The 14413-nt window shown below is 46.6% G+C and overlaps 2 protein-coding genes across 2 annotated transcripts; one reads left to right on the top strand and one right to left on the bottom strand.

Moving 5' to 3' along the window:
* The first annotated feature begins 368 nt into the window (after positions 1 to 368).
* UBE2Z (ubiquitin-conjugating enzyme E2Z) lies at positions 369 to 8159 on the top strand. The gene is made up of 6 exons (XM_010282309.1): positions 369 to 446; positions 2259 to 2446; positions 4364 to 4475; positions 5086 to 5198; positions 5719 to 5809; positions 7658 to 8159. Exons 1-6 carry the CDS (start codon positions 381 to 383, stop codon positions 7826 to 7828), a joined length of 741 nt encoding a protein of 246 aa, XP_010280611.1. The 5' UTR covers positions 369 to 380; the 3' UTR covers positions 7829 to 8159.
* A 2331-nt stretch (positions 8160 to 10490) lies between these two features.
* On the bottom strand, positions 10491 to 14191 carry SNF8 (SNF8, ESCRT-II complex subunit). Its single transcript, XM_010282308.1, has 7 exons — positions 14144 to 14191; positions 13436 to 13574; positions 13002 to 13106; positions 12206 to 12278; positions 11421 to 11562; positions 11176 to 11250; positions 10491 to 10726 (listed from the first exon to the last, which is right to left on the bottom strand). The coding sequence occupies exons 2-7, from the start codon at positions 13572 to 13574 to the stop codon at positions 10589 to 10591; spliced, it is 672 nt and encodes a 223-aa protein (XP_010280610.1). The 5' UTR covers positions 14144 to 14191; the 3' UTR covers positions 10491 to 10588.
* Between the last annotated feature and the right edge of the window lie 222 nt (positions 14192 to 14413).

The following is a 14413-nucleotide window of genomic DNA, read 5'->3' as shown; positions in this document are numbered from 1 at the left end:
AGAGAACTTTCAAATGACTACCTTAGGGGAAGTTTATGGTTGAATTTTTACATGCTGGAGCTGATCTACAGTAAAATACGAGGCGGCAGTTAGTCAAGGTGTGCTTGGTCTGATGCCTCATGTATTGTTTCACTGAATGCTGCTTGTGCTCTTGAAATGCCCTAACTATTTTTGGGGATAAGTTGAAAGAGCTCGTCCAGAAGACAGTCAGAGGCAAAAGAAAAATGTCTATCTCTTTACAAGTTGCAAGTTTCCATCTTAAAAGTCCGTCCCTTTGCATCTGTGCACAGATTTGTCATCTAGAACGCTCAGTGCCTCGAGGGCTGATGAACGCCAAGGGAGATCTTGACTAATTCCTGTTTCCTTTGTTCAGGGATATCATGTCCATTTACAAGGAACCGCCCCCGGGAATGTTTGTTGTGCCTGATCCCCACGACATGACCAAGGTAAGAGAAGATTTGGAGCTGGTTCAGCTTTTTGCTTCTCTGTATGTTGCTGTTGATGACTGCTTTAAGGGTTTGCCCAAATGGAGTATTCCCTTAATGTTTTGAAAGAAGTCAGGATGAGTCTTGCAAGAGCGTAATGAGGCTCCAGTTTTCTTGGTGACATTGAGATGGGCTGCATTTAAAATGGGAGGAGGCTCTCAAGGAAACTGGCTCTGTGGAGAGATACCGTCACAGGGACCTGAGGAGCTTCCGCAGGTAAAGCCAGCCCTGCTTTAGTAGCCCTGTGAACCAGTGGGGTGCTGATCCAGCTCATTTCATCCTACTGATGCTTGAAAACAATCAATAGAGCAGCTCAAAGAAGGGAGCGCTCCGTGGAAAGCTGTTGGCCATGGAGACATGTTGGCCATGTTCTTGGAGAGGCTGGGAACGAGAAACACCCATTAGCCACAAGCAGTGCTGGAGTATCCGTAATCCACCTGAGGAACTTGGAAATGTTTAATTGTTGTGAGCTGGTAGAGAGATGTGTCCTTGCACCCGGGCCGTGTCCTGCTGTGGAGCTGCCTGCCGGGTTCTCGCAGGTACCAAGGTTGTGCGCAGGTCTGACCCACACAGCCGCTCCCACCACATCATCTCCAACCCACCTACTCTCTGGGGACACAGGCATGGCTATGGCCTCTCCTGCCCCGGTTCTTCCCCTCCTGGTTCTTGGGGTTTTCCAGGACTGGGAATTTCCGATTATGTCAGAGAGAATGCAGTGAGCTGGGAGGCAGAGGTTGCACACATGGTGTTCTTGATCCAGTGTGTTTCTCTGCTGGTGCTGCCCTTTCTCCAGCCTGTGTCACCTGGTCTGGCCGTGCTGGTTCCCGAGAGTTGCGTGTGTGTGTGGGGGGGTTGCTTTGGTTTTTCCTCTGCTGCACACTTCTCCCACCCCCCTGACAAATGTGGCATCCTCCACATTCCCTCACATTCGCCCCATGGAAGCGCCTGTCTGGCTTAGGACCCCTGGGTTTTTGGAGGTGGCACAAAGGGAGTGTCTGTGCAGCCAACTCCCACCTGGGGCACTTCGCTGCAGCTCTGGCTTCCCTCCGCGGTGGTAGCTGAAAGTGCCAAAATGCCCTTCAACGGAAATGCGGGTTTGTAGAACACCAGCCTTGGGGCTTTTAACTGAAATCCTGGGGAGGTAAGAGGATCATTAAAGGAGACTGCTTGGATCACTTGGGGAGTAAGCTTCCTTAATAGCCCAAAGGGAGTAGATTTCCTGGTATACAATTGAGATCTTTGAGGGTAATTAGCATGGAGAGAATAGGGTCTTAATTTCAGATCCTGGCAGAGGAAATTGAGTGATTGGTTTTAATAAGACCAAATCAGCACAAGACCGTAAAATTGAGGAATGCTCTAGTTTTGGCAGAAATTCTGAATTTTTTTCTTTCTAAAATTAGATTTTTTTTTTCATATTTGATTTTTTTTTTTTTTTTAAGCAGAGCTTACCAGCTCAACTGTGATTCAGTCTGGTTTGGACTATATAGAGATGTATGGGAGGCAGCTGTTGTGGACTCTGGCCAAACCTTGTGTTGGAAACCGGCTTTGCACATTGAGTGTGGCAGAGGGGAAAGAAGTGTGCAGCAGCGGCTCTGGCTAAAGAGGGAAGGAGGGAGGGTTAAGTATGGCCTGCACATGGCGTGTGCTTGTGGAAGATGCTGCGTTCGTACTGCTGCCTGGGTGGAGATTTCTTGCCTTTGGTTGGCTTTGTTGAGGATTTGATGGTGCTGCACAATTTTGAAGTGGTGCGCAAGACGGGCTTTTGTTTTCCAGATTCATGCATTGATCACAGGCCCATTTGACACGCCTTATGAAGGGGGTTTCTTCTTGTTCCTGTTTCGCTGTCCTCCAGATTATCCCATCCACCCACCAAGGGTCAAACTGATGACAACGGGAAATAACACAGTGAGGTTTAACCCCAACTTCTACCGCAATGGGAAAGTCTGCCTGAGTATTCTAGGGTAAGAGGAGACTTTGGCTGTTTTGATGGGAAATCAGGACGTGGCTGCAAGGCTGTATTCTGCCTCACGCATCCTTCTCGGCGCGTTGTGCCCTGATCTTGCCCCAGACACGTGCTTGGATGCACCTTTATGCTTCTGTGAAGTCAAGTGCAGAATCAGAGTCGTAAAGCAGGACAAATTCCTCTACTGGAGTAAGACTCTAACTTGTCTTTAAAAGCACCTGAGAACGGAGCAAGGGAAACATGAAGTTCAGGGGACATTGCCGCTTTTCTCCCGGTTCCCCTTTGCAAAGCCTCGGCCTGAGCACTGCGTTTCTTCCGCTTTTGCGCTTTACAGCCTGATCCTTAATGTTGTTTGAATGTAGGTTTTTGTGGTTTTAATTTCCTCTCTCCGTGTGGGTTTAAAAATAAATAAATAAAATTAAAAGCCGCTAAGAACTTCCTTGAGAGCCATTTGACTGCTCTGGGCTTCCACCTACACATAGTATGTGGGGCTGAGCGGTGGGTGTAATGATTTACAAGCTCTGCTCCCATGCTGCCTGTTCAAACAGGCTCCACTGCTGCAGATGCTTGTTATTCACCTGCTTGATTTTTAAACATGTGAAAGTCCTGGTTGATTGAATGGCTCTTATGAATGAAGGAACCCTGGCCGTGGTGTGGTATTCCCAACCCCAGCTGTGACGGTTTCAGTTGCCTGTAAAGAAGGGCTTTGGCTGAGGCTCTGGACTGGTGCAGCTGGGGTCTTAGAACCTGGTTCCTTGTGCTGCAGGGAGGTAGCGGCAGCAGCCAGGAGAGGAGGGGGCAGTGACAGCTTGAATTGCTGTAGGGATTTGGTCAACCAGCAAGAGTCTGAGCACTGATGTGGGTATAGGGCTGCCTTTACTGGCATGGTTTCAGCAGTGCTGTGCATGTGCCACTTAGACCAAGGTTGATCCGAGTAGCTGATACTCGTCAGCTGATAGATACTGGCCCAGGGCTAGGTGAGAGATGTGTTGTGCTGGGAAACACCTTCCTCGGTGTAGGAGTCTTCCTGATCCAGTGAGCTGGATGCCAACACCTGCAAAGTGCTGAGATGTGTAGGGCATGTCCTTATCTCAGGGCTCTGAATGCCCAGCAGCTCCCACGCCAGCTGCCTTGTTGCTCTTGCAATTTTAGCTCTGGCATGGAAGCTAAATTATTGAAGAGTGAACAAAGAGCCTCGGCCTTAGCAGAAACGGGAAGCGCAGAGGGAGCTGCGAATGAAGGGATTTAAGAAGAGCATATTTGGGTCAGCACATCCTTGTTCAGCTCACAGGGAGACAGGTCTGTATCTGGAACTAGGATATTAAGGGCAAGCAGCAGAACAGCTTTTTCTGCTTATGCTGTTCTGTGCAAAGGTTTTTGCAGACCTGTTGTATGAAACGGGCACCTTATTCCTACAGCAGAGCATCCATTAGTGCTTTTGATGGCAGTTCTTGTGCCAAGTGTCTGCATTACAGACTGCACAAGTGATGGTCTTGTTTGAGTCTTGAAAATCAGATTTCAGTTCTTTAGAGTTGGTGTTTTTGACTTACGGTAATGCTGGTAGTTTGTATTGCTCCAGGGTGCTGTGTGCAATGAGAGCTTTAAAGTGCCCTGTAAGATGCTTGGAAATGTTACTTTTCCTCAGCTCATTTGTGATGTCCTGTGTGTGTTAGCAGTGGAGTGAAGCTTATCAACCTCTGGCCTTGGTAAAGCTAAAATATTAATTTGGTTGAGATAATAAACTCCCTTCACTTTCTCAGGGTCCATTGCTTTCTGTATCTGTAGCAGCTGTTTCTTTTCCTGTCGCATTTCTGTAAGGTTTCCCAGGCTTTCTGCTCTTTGGTAGTTGGAGGGATGGTGCTCACTGGGCCATTCCTGCGTTGTTAATTGATGCTTTTCTGTTTTAATGCCTCAGCACTTGGACCGGGCCTGCATGGAGCCCAGCACAGAGTATTTCTTCAGTCCTCATCTCCATCCAGTCTCTGATGACTGAGAACCCCTATCACAATGAACCAGGCTTTGAGCAGGTGAGAGTTTGGGGTGGATCACCTCTGATTCTGCAGCTATTTGTCTCTTCCGTCCACACCTTGCTCCTGGTGGCAAATCCCATTCTGCAAATGGGGACAAAAGTAGGTTATGTCGCTTGGCTCTTTTCCAGCTTGCTCTGCCTCTAGTCAGAGCTTGAGGGGGAGTTGCAAGCCAGCTCTGAACTGGAGGTTGCTTAGCTCACGTATGTGTAAGGTAACAGAAGAACAAGAGGCATTTGAGAAGTTGCTGGGGAGATGGGATGGCTCTTCATTTCTCTGCAACGTGACTCCTGAAATGGCTTCCTTGGGACATATTGTCACGCAGGAACAAAGCTGCTCAGGTTTTCGTGGTCTCCAGCATCCTGGAGAGAGGCAGGTTTCTGTGCTAACTTTATCAGTTGACCTGCCTCCACAGCATTGTGAGTCCAAGGCTCTGGAGACATGTAAAATCTTGCCAGCTTTTCATTTGCAGTATAAATTAGCTCGGTGTACACAGAACAGAAAAAAGCTGTAGCGGGTTTGTGCACCAGTGAAATTCATCGGGCCCAGGAGGGAGAGACAAAGAGCCATTCCCGTAGCGTGGACTCACTGGCCCAAATTCTGTTTCCAGGAGAGGCACCCTGGGGACAGCAAGAACTATAACGAGTGCATTCGGCATGAGACCATTCGGGTAGCAGTGTGTGACATGCTGGAAGGAAAGTGTCCCTGTCCTGAGCCATTAAGGTAGGCAAAGAAAGAAAGTGGGTGTGGGGAGGCAGAATAAACTTCTCGGGCTGCCCTTCCTGAAATCCTGATAGTTGCTCCAGGGAAGAGCAAGTCTTTAACTCTCCCTGGTCCAGCAAAGAGTCATTTTGTTTCCCCTGGAGTGGTTGGCTGCATGTGTATGGTGCCCAGGAGCTGTGCATTGACAAAGGCTGTGTTAATGAACACAATGGCTGCATCCTCTGACTTGTATTTGAGTATAAATGTGCCTTGTCTTACAGGGAGAAAAAAAAAAATCTCAGAGGGAGGGGAGCACAGCTGTTGTCGAAACACACAGAATCTCTTCAGCTGCAGTGATGTTGCAGTTCGTTTTGCTCTGTGTCCTGCCTCGCTGTACCCTGTTAGTTGTCTGGGACGCTCTGTATGGGTGTCCATGCTGACTACATGAACTGGAGTTCAGTGGGATGGGGTGACCCTGACTGATGTGATCGTTGTAACACTGTCATTTTGTGTTGACTGTTTGATCTCTCATTGCGTTCAGGGGTGTAATGGAGAAATCCTTCATGGAATACTACGACTTCTATGAAGGGGTGTGTAAAGAGAGACTTTATCTCCAAGGACAGACGATGCAGGTGGGTCCAGACAATTTTCTTGTTGACAACACACTGCCTTAGATAAGAGTGCGTGGTTAGTGACAAACAACAATGTGCAGCACCTAGAGGTACATGGCTGGATCTGGATCTTTTCTGTGCAATGTATATTCCGACTTTGAATCAACCATGAAACTGAGACGTTCCTGTGGATAAGACATTATGTCCCCCAAGTTCAGAGTATGCACATGGTGTTTTCAAGGCTGTTAGACTTCTCAGAGTGCTGGAACTGAGCCATTTTCCAGGGAAGCAGGTACTTTTTTCAGCATTGGAACTGGAACAGTTTGCTTTCATGTGGATTTGGTGTTAAGCAGGAAGGGCACATGCAGGTTATCCAATGCTGGTGGCAACTGAACTCCATTGCAGTGTTTTCCTGTTGGGTCACTGGTCGAGTTTCTCTTTTTCTGAGGTTCCTTTGCTCATACAGCACATAGGAGCTTTTCTCTGACACTTCTAGTTCTGTCAGATGAGTTTGAAAGTGGCTGACTAAGTCAGAAGTTACTGGGGGAGGAAGGGGTGGAGGAACAGTGACAATACGGCAGACGCATCTAGACAGGTTGAATACGGGAGCTTGTTTCTGCAGACTTTAAAGAATAGATTGCCAGTCTATTTGCATATGAACAGATGTGTCTTCCTCCCTCATCAGCCACCTCTTGTCTGACTCATTGAGAAATTCCACGGCTAAGAAAAGATGGAGGTGGTTGATTTAATGATCTTGTGTCTCTGAGCCCGTTTTTTCCTGTCAGTGCTGTCACTGGCCGTGTAATTCATAAACTGAAAGCACTTCCAAAGCAGGAGAATTTGATGTTTAGAGCAAGAAATTCCCATAAGGAGGGTGTGTGCCTGACTTAGAGCTGCGGAGAGTACTGAACTGAAGGCTGTGTAGTGAAGTTTGGTGACTAATATTAGAGGATTGTCAGGTGTGGCCCACTCTTGTTTCTTCTTCAAGGAGCCAGGGCTTAGTTGCTTTCTCCAGGGCTTATGAAGATCACTGTGTTCTGCTCAGTTCTTGGAGGTAGTGACTGCTGTGGTCTGTTTTCTGTTCTCTTCTGAATAGTAGTGCAGCAAGCATGAACACAACGTGCTGGAGAGATGGCATTGTTGTCTTCACTACCCTGTATTCAAAATGAAGTCACTCCAGGCTCAGTATCAGTTGAGTGCTTGCCAGATGTGCTGTCTCGTTAACTCTGGGGCCACATTTTGGCTTGTACCAAAGATTTCCATCAGATGGGACAGCGTAAACACCACCACCACCTTATACAGCCCTGGCAATGTATCTTTGACCTGGGATGGGGATAAAGGCAGCAAATGTTAAATAATCTGCAAGGACTTTCTGCCTCTGACTTGGCTACATCTCAGCTGGGGACCTTGATTTAAAATGAGAATAGTGATGCTTCGTTTGGAAAAGGTCTGTAGCACTAATATAAAGTGTGGTCAAGGCTTTGGCCTCTGGATTTTAGAGACTTTCATTTTTAATGTTTTCGCTGCCTCTCTGGAGTGGTCCTGAGACCAAATCTTTGAAATCATTTCAAAGCTCCCTCACAGCTGCTAGTAGAAATCCAACCCATGTCTGCTTGGCCTTTCATCTGTTTTTGAAGTTTGCTTGGGTTTGTCAGGTTCCCCAAAAGGGACTCTGAACAGAAATTATCTTCAGTCTTCAACCTCTGCCATGACAGTGGAAAGTTTAGGGGCCTCTCCATCATAAGATGGGATTTAGCCCTTGAGTCTTTGACCATTTGTTGCTCAATTACTATGCAGCTTGCTTCTTTCTGCCTCTTGCCAGAAGGATAATGGTCTATATTAACAGGCTTATCTGTGGTTTTCTTCCAGGATCCTTTTGGTGAAAAACGAGGCCACTTCGACTATCAGTCCTTATTAGTGCGTTTGCAAGGAATTCGACAGAAGGTGCAAGAGAAACACCAGCAGGAGAATACAGAAATAGACTCTGAGAGCAGCTCCTCCGAGACAGAGACAGACACTCAAGGTTGCTCTAAAGCTTAGAGCTGCATTAACAGTGGAGAGGCCAAGCCGTGGGGATGTTCTGTCTTCACACTCTATAGAGTACCCCTGACAGACTCGACAACCAAACCAATGCCAGAGCGGAGAAGACTCCGGGACATCTTCTGTCTCCTTTTACTGCTCTGGTGGATAATGCTGAACGAGAAGACTTCATGCTAGACAAAGCCAAGCTTGTGACAGGCTACTCTTAAAAGGTACTTAACTATGCTAGAAAGCCAGAGCATGTGGCATCAGGTTATTTTTTGGAAACACCTACACTGGTTGGGTTTTTCTTTTTTTCCTCCATTTGATTAAAGAATGAGATTTAGATTGCAAACCCTCTTTACAGCTTTTCTGTTCCTAGACAGTGAGCCCTTCCCAGGGGCCATGCTGAACGTGGAGCTGTAGCTGTGGGAGTGCTTTGATGAGTCCAGGGTATGACAGGGCCCACGCACTGTGTGCCCAGGCAAAACCTTTTTGTGTGGATTGGGAGAGATGGAGCCTCTCTGCTCTGTGGAGCCCATCTACCTGATGTCTTTCTTCTAGACACTGTTCTAGACAGACCAAAGATAAAGAGCAGTGATGGAATCTGGGCTCCTTTCTGAAAGCTTTACTCAAGCCCTGGGTGACTTTGTCCACTGAGACTTCAGGTGCAAAGGGGCGAATGAAAAGTGGAAACTGCAAGAATCCATAAATCAAGTGCAGGTGTGTTCATCCTGGCATTTTGGGGAAGGGAGGGTGAGAAAATCATTGGTCAGAGATGGGGGAGCACTTAAAAATGTGTAGTTTGTGTATTTTTTTTTTTTGTAAAGTGTTGATTTGAATTTAGCATTTTAGAAGTATTCTATTCTGGCTGCTCTGTATGGAGCTGTTTTGTTTCCTTAATCAAAGTACTCTGCTTTCCACCTCTCTGGTCAATGTAATATTTTATTTTCCTCCCTTCTTCCTGCCACCTCACTCCCTGCTGCTACCTTGATCCATCAGATTAAAACGCTAGAATAAGGGGCGGTTCTAGATAAGGAAGCCTCTGTTTCTGCGTGGAGTTCTTCAGAGGTGTACGCCTTGTTACTGACGAATTCCTTTGCCAAACTTGGCTGAGCACAAGCTAGCCGAGTGTTGTAAAGTTTAACACTTCAGTGCTTGGACCGTTTTAAACAGCAGCTTTTTACTGTTAGTGAAGGCCAGCCTCTTGGAGAGGTGTCTGCTGGCTGTGAGTGCCGTTACATCAAAGATGTATTCAGTGTAACTTGGGTGGAGGTGAGATACCCAGTTTCTCCAGGTAAATGAGCCTGGTGACAATTGATTTGAGCCGTATAATGTTTTGTTGATAAAGAGCTTAATCTACTTTTTTTTTATTATTATTTTTTGGGGGAGCTTTGATAGAAAGCTAAGCACAAAGTTGCACATTGTCCTGGGCCCTCTCCCAGTTTCCTTAAATACCTTCCCACCAGCTCGGCCCTGTTTCAGACTCCTGATGGTGGTGGGAGAACTTCCAACGCAGTCATCTTTGTTCTAAAAAAAAGCGCAGAAAGAGGGGCCAGAAGACCCCTGCCGCGTGCTGTACAGAAAGGCAATGCCCCATGCGTCACTGAATTATTTTCAGTCTCTGTGATTTATATCAACTCTTGCAGAACTCGGAAGCCTGCAACACTGCTGCTTAAGCAGCTCTGAAAAGCTAGAAGGTGGAAACATTTCTGAATTGTTAAGGTGCCGTTTAACAACTTGGGAACCTTTTTTCCCTTTAGCAAACTCCCCTGGGTCTGTCATTGGCTTGATTTAGACTTAAACCCTGTCTTCCCTTGAGGGAAAGCTGAACTTACATACGACTCACTCAAGACATACATCAGATGAGAGTAAATAAAGCAGTGTTCACCTCGAAATGAGGCCTCAGGGAGGCAGCGGGGTCTCCTGAGAAGGCACGAGCTGTGTGCTACTTCACCGCCTCTTTAATCCCATTGTAAATGTCACGTTGTTTTTCACCATTCAGTAGCATTGTGGGTAGAGCTGTGACTCTGCTGCTTTCCCAAGGCAGAGCTGGTTCTGAAATCTGTTTGTGATGCATGTGGTGTTACCATCCACCGATACAATGGAACAAGAAAATGCCTTATTGTGGACACTATTCACATAACTAGCATGTGGCTGTAAAAGAGAAGTATTAGTTTTCTAGCTCTAATGTTGTCTGTCCTACCATTTCTGAATGTTTCCATTTCAAAGTGACAATCCTCAAATGACTGCTCTAGGCAGAGATGTTTTAGCAACAGATTTTTAGACCTAATTGAGTTGAAAATATATGCACAAGAGTCACTCTAAGATACCTTGTTTATATACTATTGTACATAAGATTTTTTTTTTTGTGCAATAAAGTTTGTTTTGGCAGAATCTAGACTGTGGTACTCCTTAGTGGAACAACGACTCATTCACAGATCCAAGAGGACTACAGAACAGCTTCTCAGTGTCACTGTTGGCTTCAGGATTCTTTAGCCAGAGTCACGTTTGTATCCTCCAAGACTGCAGCTGGAATAGCAGCTTAGATAATTTTCCTCTTGCTGTGACAAGGTAATTAGTTGTCTGTAATGGTAAGTGACATTTCCACCCACAACAGGAGAAAATTCAGAATAATCAAGTATGAACTAGTCCCATTAAACTTTTCAAGCTAGACACTTTCTACAAAACTTTTATTTCAAGTCTATTGTCCCTGTGTTTCAGGTGATATGCAAATAACCTCAGAAGAAGAATTATATACAGGCACAGAAAATGTAGCAGTCAAGGTATTGCCTCCTTGGCTTCCTCTGGCGTGATTTCCTGAGAGTACAGCTCTGTAAAGAGAGCAGGCAGCCAGTACTGAGGTTCTTCTGCTGCCTGCGTATCCAGCCAGGCCATTCCCTCCTTCAGCAAGTGTTCCTATACAAACAGAGTGGAAACTGTGAGTGAACCTTAACTAAATGGCTGAGAAGCCATTCATAATAGAGGCCTCACCCCACATTTATTTTAGGGTAAGGGAGGGTGTAGAACTTGGGCCACAGTAATTTTTACTCAACTAGATGGGGGAAAAATACAGTTCAGACATCCAGCCATGCCCACCCTGCATGTTTATGTAGCACCTGAGGTAGTAAGATTCAAGTTTTAATGGAGATTAGTGAAGCCACAGGAGTATCTGCAGCTTCTCAGATTCTGCTTTCCTTAGACTGTTTACGCAGTGTGTACTCTGCCTTGGTCTACCATGTAGCGTGGGATCCCCTGTGCATGCTGTGGTAACGCATCCCCAGCAAAGCGCTCACAGCAGGGCTGTGGGACCAGTCACGCTACACTGTCACTGAACTCCACGGTGCACAAGAGACCTTCATACATACCAGCACTTGCTTTGCACGTTCTGTCTCCCACTTCAGACTGGATCTGATCTCACTGACTGTTACATAGCCCTTTTTCTGAAATGAGAGGAAAAATACCGTGCGCTTATAGTAAAGACTTAAGGCCCATAGTTCAGAACAGTGTGGACAGTTTTGCCTATAGGCCTGGCCTGATCACAGTTCCCTCTCAGGGTAGCATATAAGGTTCTTTAAAGGTGGTTGTATTTTAAAATCTCCTGGCTCAATACCTCTGCCAGCTGCAAGACGACAGTGTGATCCATGTTCAGTTCAGCTGGTACCGACTGGATCAGATATGTTCCACCAACAGGGATAATCCCAAAGCCATTCCCCAAGACCTTCAGTTTCTTGATTGCACGAAGGAGATCATCCCTGAGAAGCAGAGATCAATGCAAGGCTTTAAAGCAAGAGCCTCTCTCAAACTGCACACTACATTCTGTAAAAGAAGGAAGACTTGACGTGCAGAAGCTATGAGCGGTAATAGCTCCTTGGAGCTTGCTGCAGTTTCAGGTAATCAACAGCTGAAAAAAAATTTATAAAGCACTTTAGAATTAGTTTGTGTATCTGTGTGGTGGAGTGCAGAAGAGCAGACTTGCATTAGAGACACACTTGTAGCACCTGAGCTGCAAGTGCTAAACTTTAAGCCCCATTTAGTGATCATGGTGAGCTGCATCCTAAAGTCTGCTTCTGTAATGACACATATCAGTCCCTTACAGCTCAGGAGACCACAGTAGCTTTGGCAGACTGTGGCAGGAAGAGAGCTGGATTTGCAGGGAACTAATTGTCTCCAGCTCAAGGCAACAGTATTCTATGCCTTAGGGCTCCCAGAGAAAGCACACTGCTGCTTTCTGAAATGGTTAAGTCATTAATTGTGGATCATGTGTAAGAGGCTCCATTGCTAGAAGCCAAATTTGGAGTCCAATTAACAGCAGCACCTTCAATTGCTGCTGAGATCAGTCACCCCCTTCCCCAAAGGCTACTTGATTCCCCTTTCCTGGAATATATAGACACTCACTGGCTGACATCCTGAGCAAACTTCCCCCTTCCCTTCAGCACTTGCTGATGAAGTTCTTCCAGTGTTATCAGACCTAGGAGTCAACAAAAGGGGACAGGAAAGTATTACTGCATAGCAACAAAATTAGTGCAGCAAAAGCAGTCAAGGGTCCTTTGTGTACTTGCCACTGGCTCACCCCTGCCTTCCATTTTACAAGCGGCTGTTCATTGTTCCCAGTATCAAGCACTGAGTGAGATAAGCATTGAGTCACTTCTGTTCCCAGAACTAGCATGCAGCAGTCAGCTGTTGCCTTCTCCCACAAATGTATTGGACTCAAGTTTCAACTGGCTTTGCTGTAGCCCATTCCTGGTCTCAGATTGCCCTTTTGGAGCGAAGAGCATCTCCCATCTTTTAATTAGGCACTTATCACTGATATTCCAACTCTTCTGGATATTGCTGTGATCCTTCAGAGACAATCTTGCTGCCAGGCTCAAAGCAGTAACTTACCAATTTTGTACGACTTCAAGATTGTCACTGATTCTTGCTGTGAGTTATGGTTTTGTTACCTAAACAGGGCAGAGTTGGTTGATTTCTGTAGGAATTAATAAAGCTGGCTGATTACCAGTGGTGTAGCTGTAACATGTTGTAGAAACAAAACAAGGCTTTTTGGGGACAATGAAGACAAAACTGCTATCTCAATAATTTATGAAATCTACTAAAGAATGCTACACTGAGCGATGCGACCCATTTTCCACAGGGAGAAGGTATCCTCCTATTAGCTGCATCTCCTAGAAACCAGACACAGTGGGATCCTCACCTCCATTCCTGTGTTTCAGAGCCAGGCAAACTTCAATGATCTGCACACCCAGTTCATAGTAGAAGTCTCCAACTCCCAGCATCTCTGACCAGAATCCTTTACCAGCTGTGAAGTGAGAAAGGGGAAAGAAATTGGACCGTTGGGAAAAATATCCTTAAGTGTTACCAGTGTGAGGCAGACTGCTCACAAACCTCACTGTGCGGACTCAGATGTGTTAATGGAGAGTGTCCATTTTGGTTATCTGCACCTGTTTTCCCACACCTTTTTAAGTAAATAGCACCCAAAGGTATATCACACTAATTTACAAGCCCCAAGAATCAAAACACTATCAGCTTTCCTCAAGGACAACTGCGATCAGCTTCACTGCGAGCTTGTTTACAGTGTGAGAACAGCGAGATGAATCCTTAGTCATTAACCCGATGCCTGTTCCTCACATGCCAAAGGATCCACTCCGATTGTCGCACACATATCCTGGAACTGAACCCGGAACTCAGGGTTTTTACGGATCTCTTGCTTGTGTTTGCTGGCAAACTCTTCTAAGTTGGTCTTAAACATGTCCAGCTGCTTAGACATCTGAAAGAGAATTGCAGAGAAGCATTTCTGTCTTAAACCTATTTAATGCAGTTTTTGCATAAACACAGCCCCAGACAGGCACTAAGTGAGCAGAGTCCTCAAGAAACACTTGGATCTTGGACATGCTGCCTACCCAGTGCAGACAGCCCCAGGGGTCTTCAAGGAAACAAGAGAAATATCGCCCCATGAAACCAGAATTCTCCACACTTTTAACACTGAAATCAAACCAGTATCAGACCACAGTGGAGATAAGCCAAGGCAAAGGGCTGTCCTGAGCCAAGAGATAGGCTCAGAAGTGGGGCAGCAGTTATTCTGTGATGTACATGGGGCAGAAACAGTTCTACAGAAATGAGGTGTTGCTGAGATACTGAGAAGGCAGGCAGATCGAGCCCTGCAGCAGACATCACAGCTCTCTGATGGAAAGGCAGCCTAATGAGTGCCATCGTTATCCACGCTGCTCGTGGATGATGCTCCAGACACCGAAGCAGAGCAGGAAACAAAGCCCAGGTTCATGGCTGGGCTCACAACCACGGTTATTCCCGCTGCCAGGGCAGGGGTGGATCTCCCACCTGGGCCAGCTGGTCTTCGGCCAAGACCGTCCCTCGCTCCTTGTACTTCGCCTGCAGGAGGAAAACGGGATGATGGAGACAAAGCTGAAGGGCAGATGAACCAGAAATCAAAACTAGATGAGGGAGAAGCTCCTCGAGGATGGCTGAACCAGGAGGACCCGCGGCCCGGGGCAAGCAGGGAGGCTGCCAGGAAGCTCGGGGCACCCTGGGCTTGGAGCGGGGCTGGCGCCGGCCGGGATGGCAGATGTGTGGACGGGGATGGCCCCACAC

This window comes from Phaethon lepturus, unplaced genomic scaffold, assembly GCF_000687285.1.
Source record: "Phaethon lepturus isolate BGI_N335 unplaced genomic scaffold, ASM68728v1 scaffold8132, whole genome shotgun sequence".
In the NCBI taxonomy this organism is placed as follows: domain Eukaryota; kingdom Metazoa; phylum Chordata; class Aves; order Phaethontiformes; family Phaethontidae; genus Phaethon; species Phaethon lepturus.
This window is presented reverse-complemented; position numbering and strand designations above follow the sequence as displayed.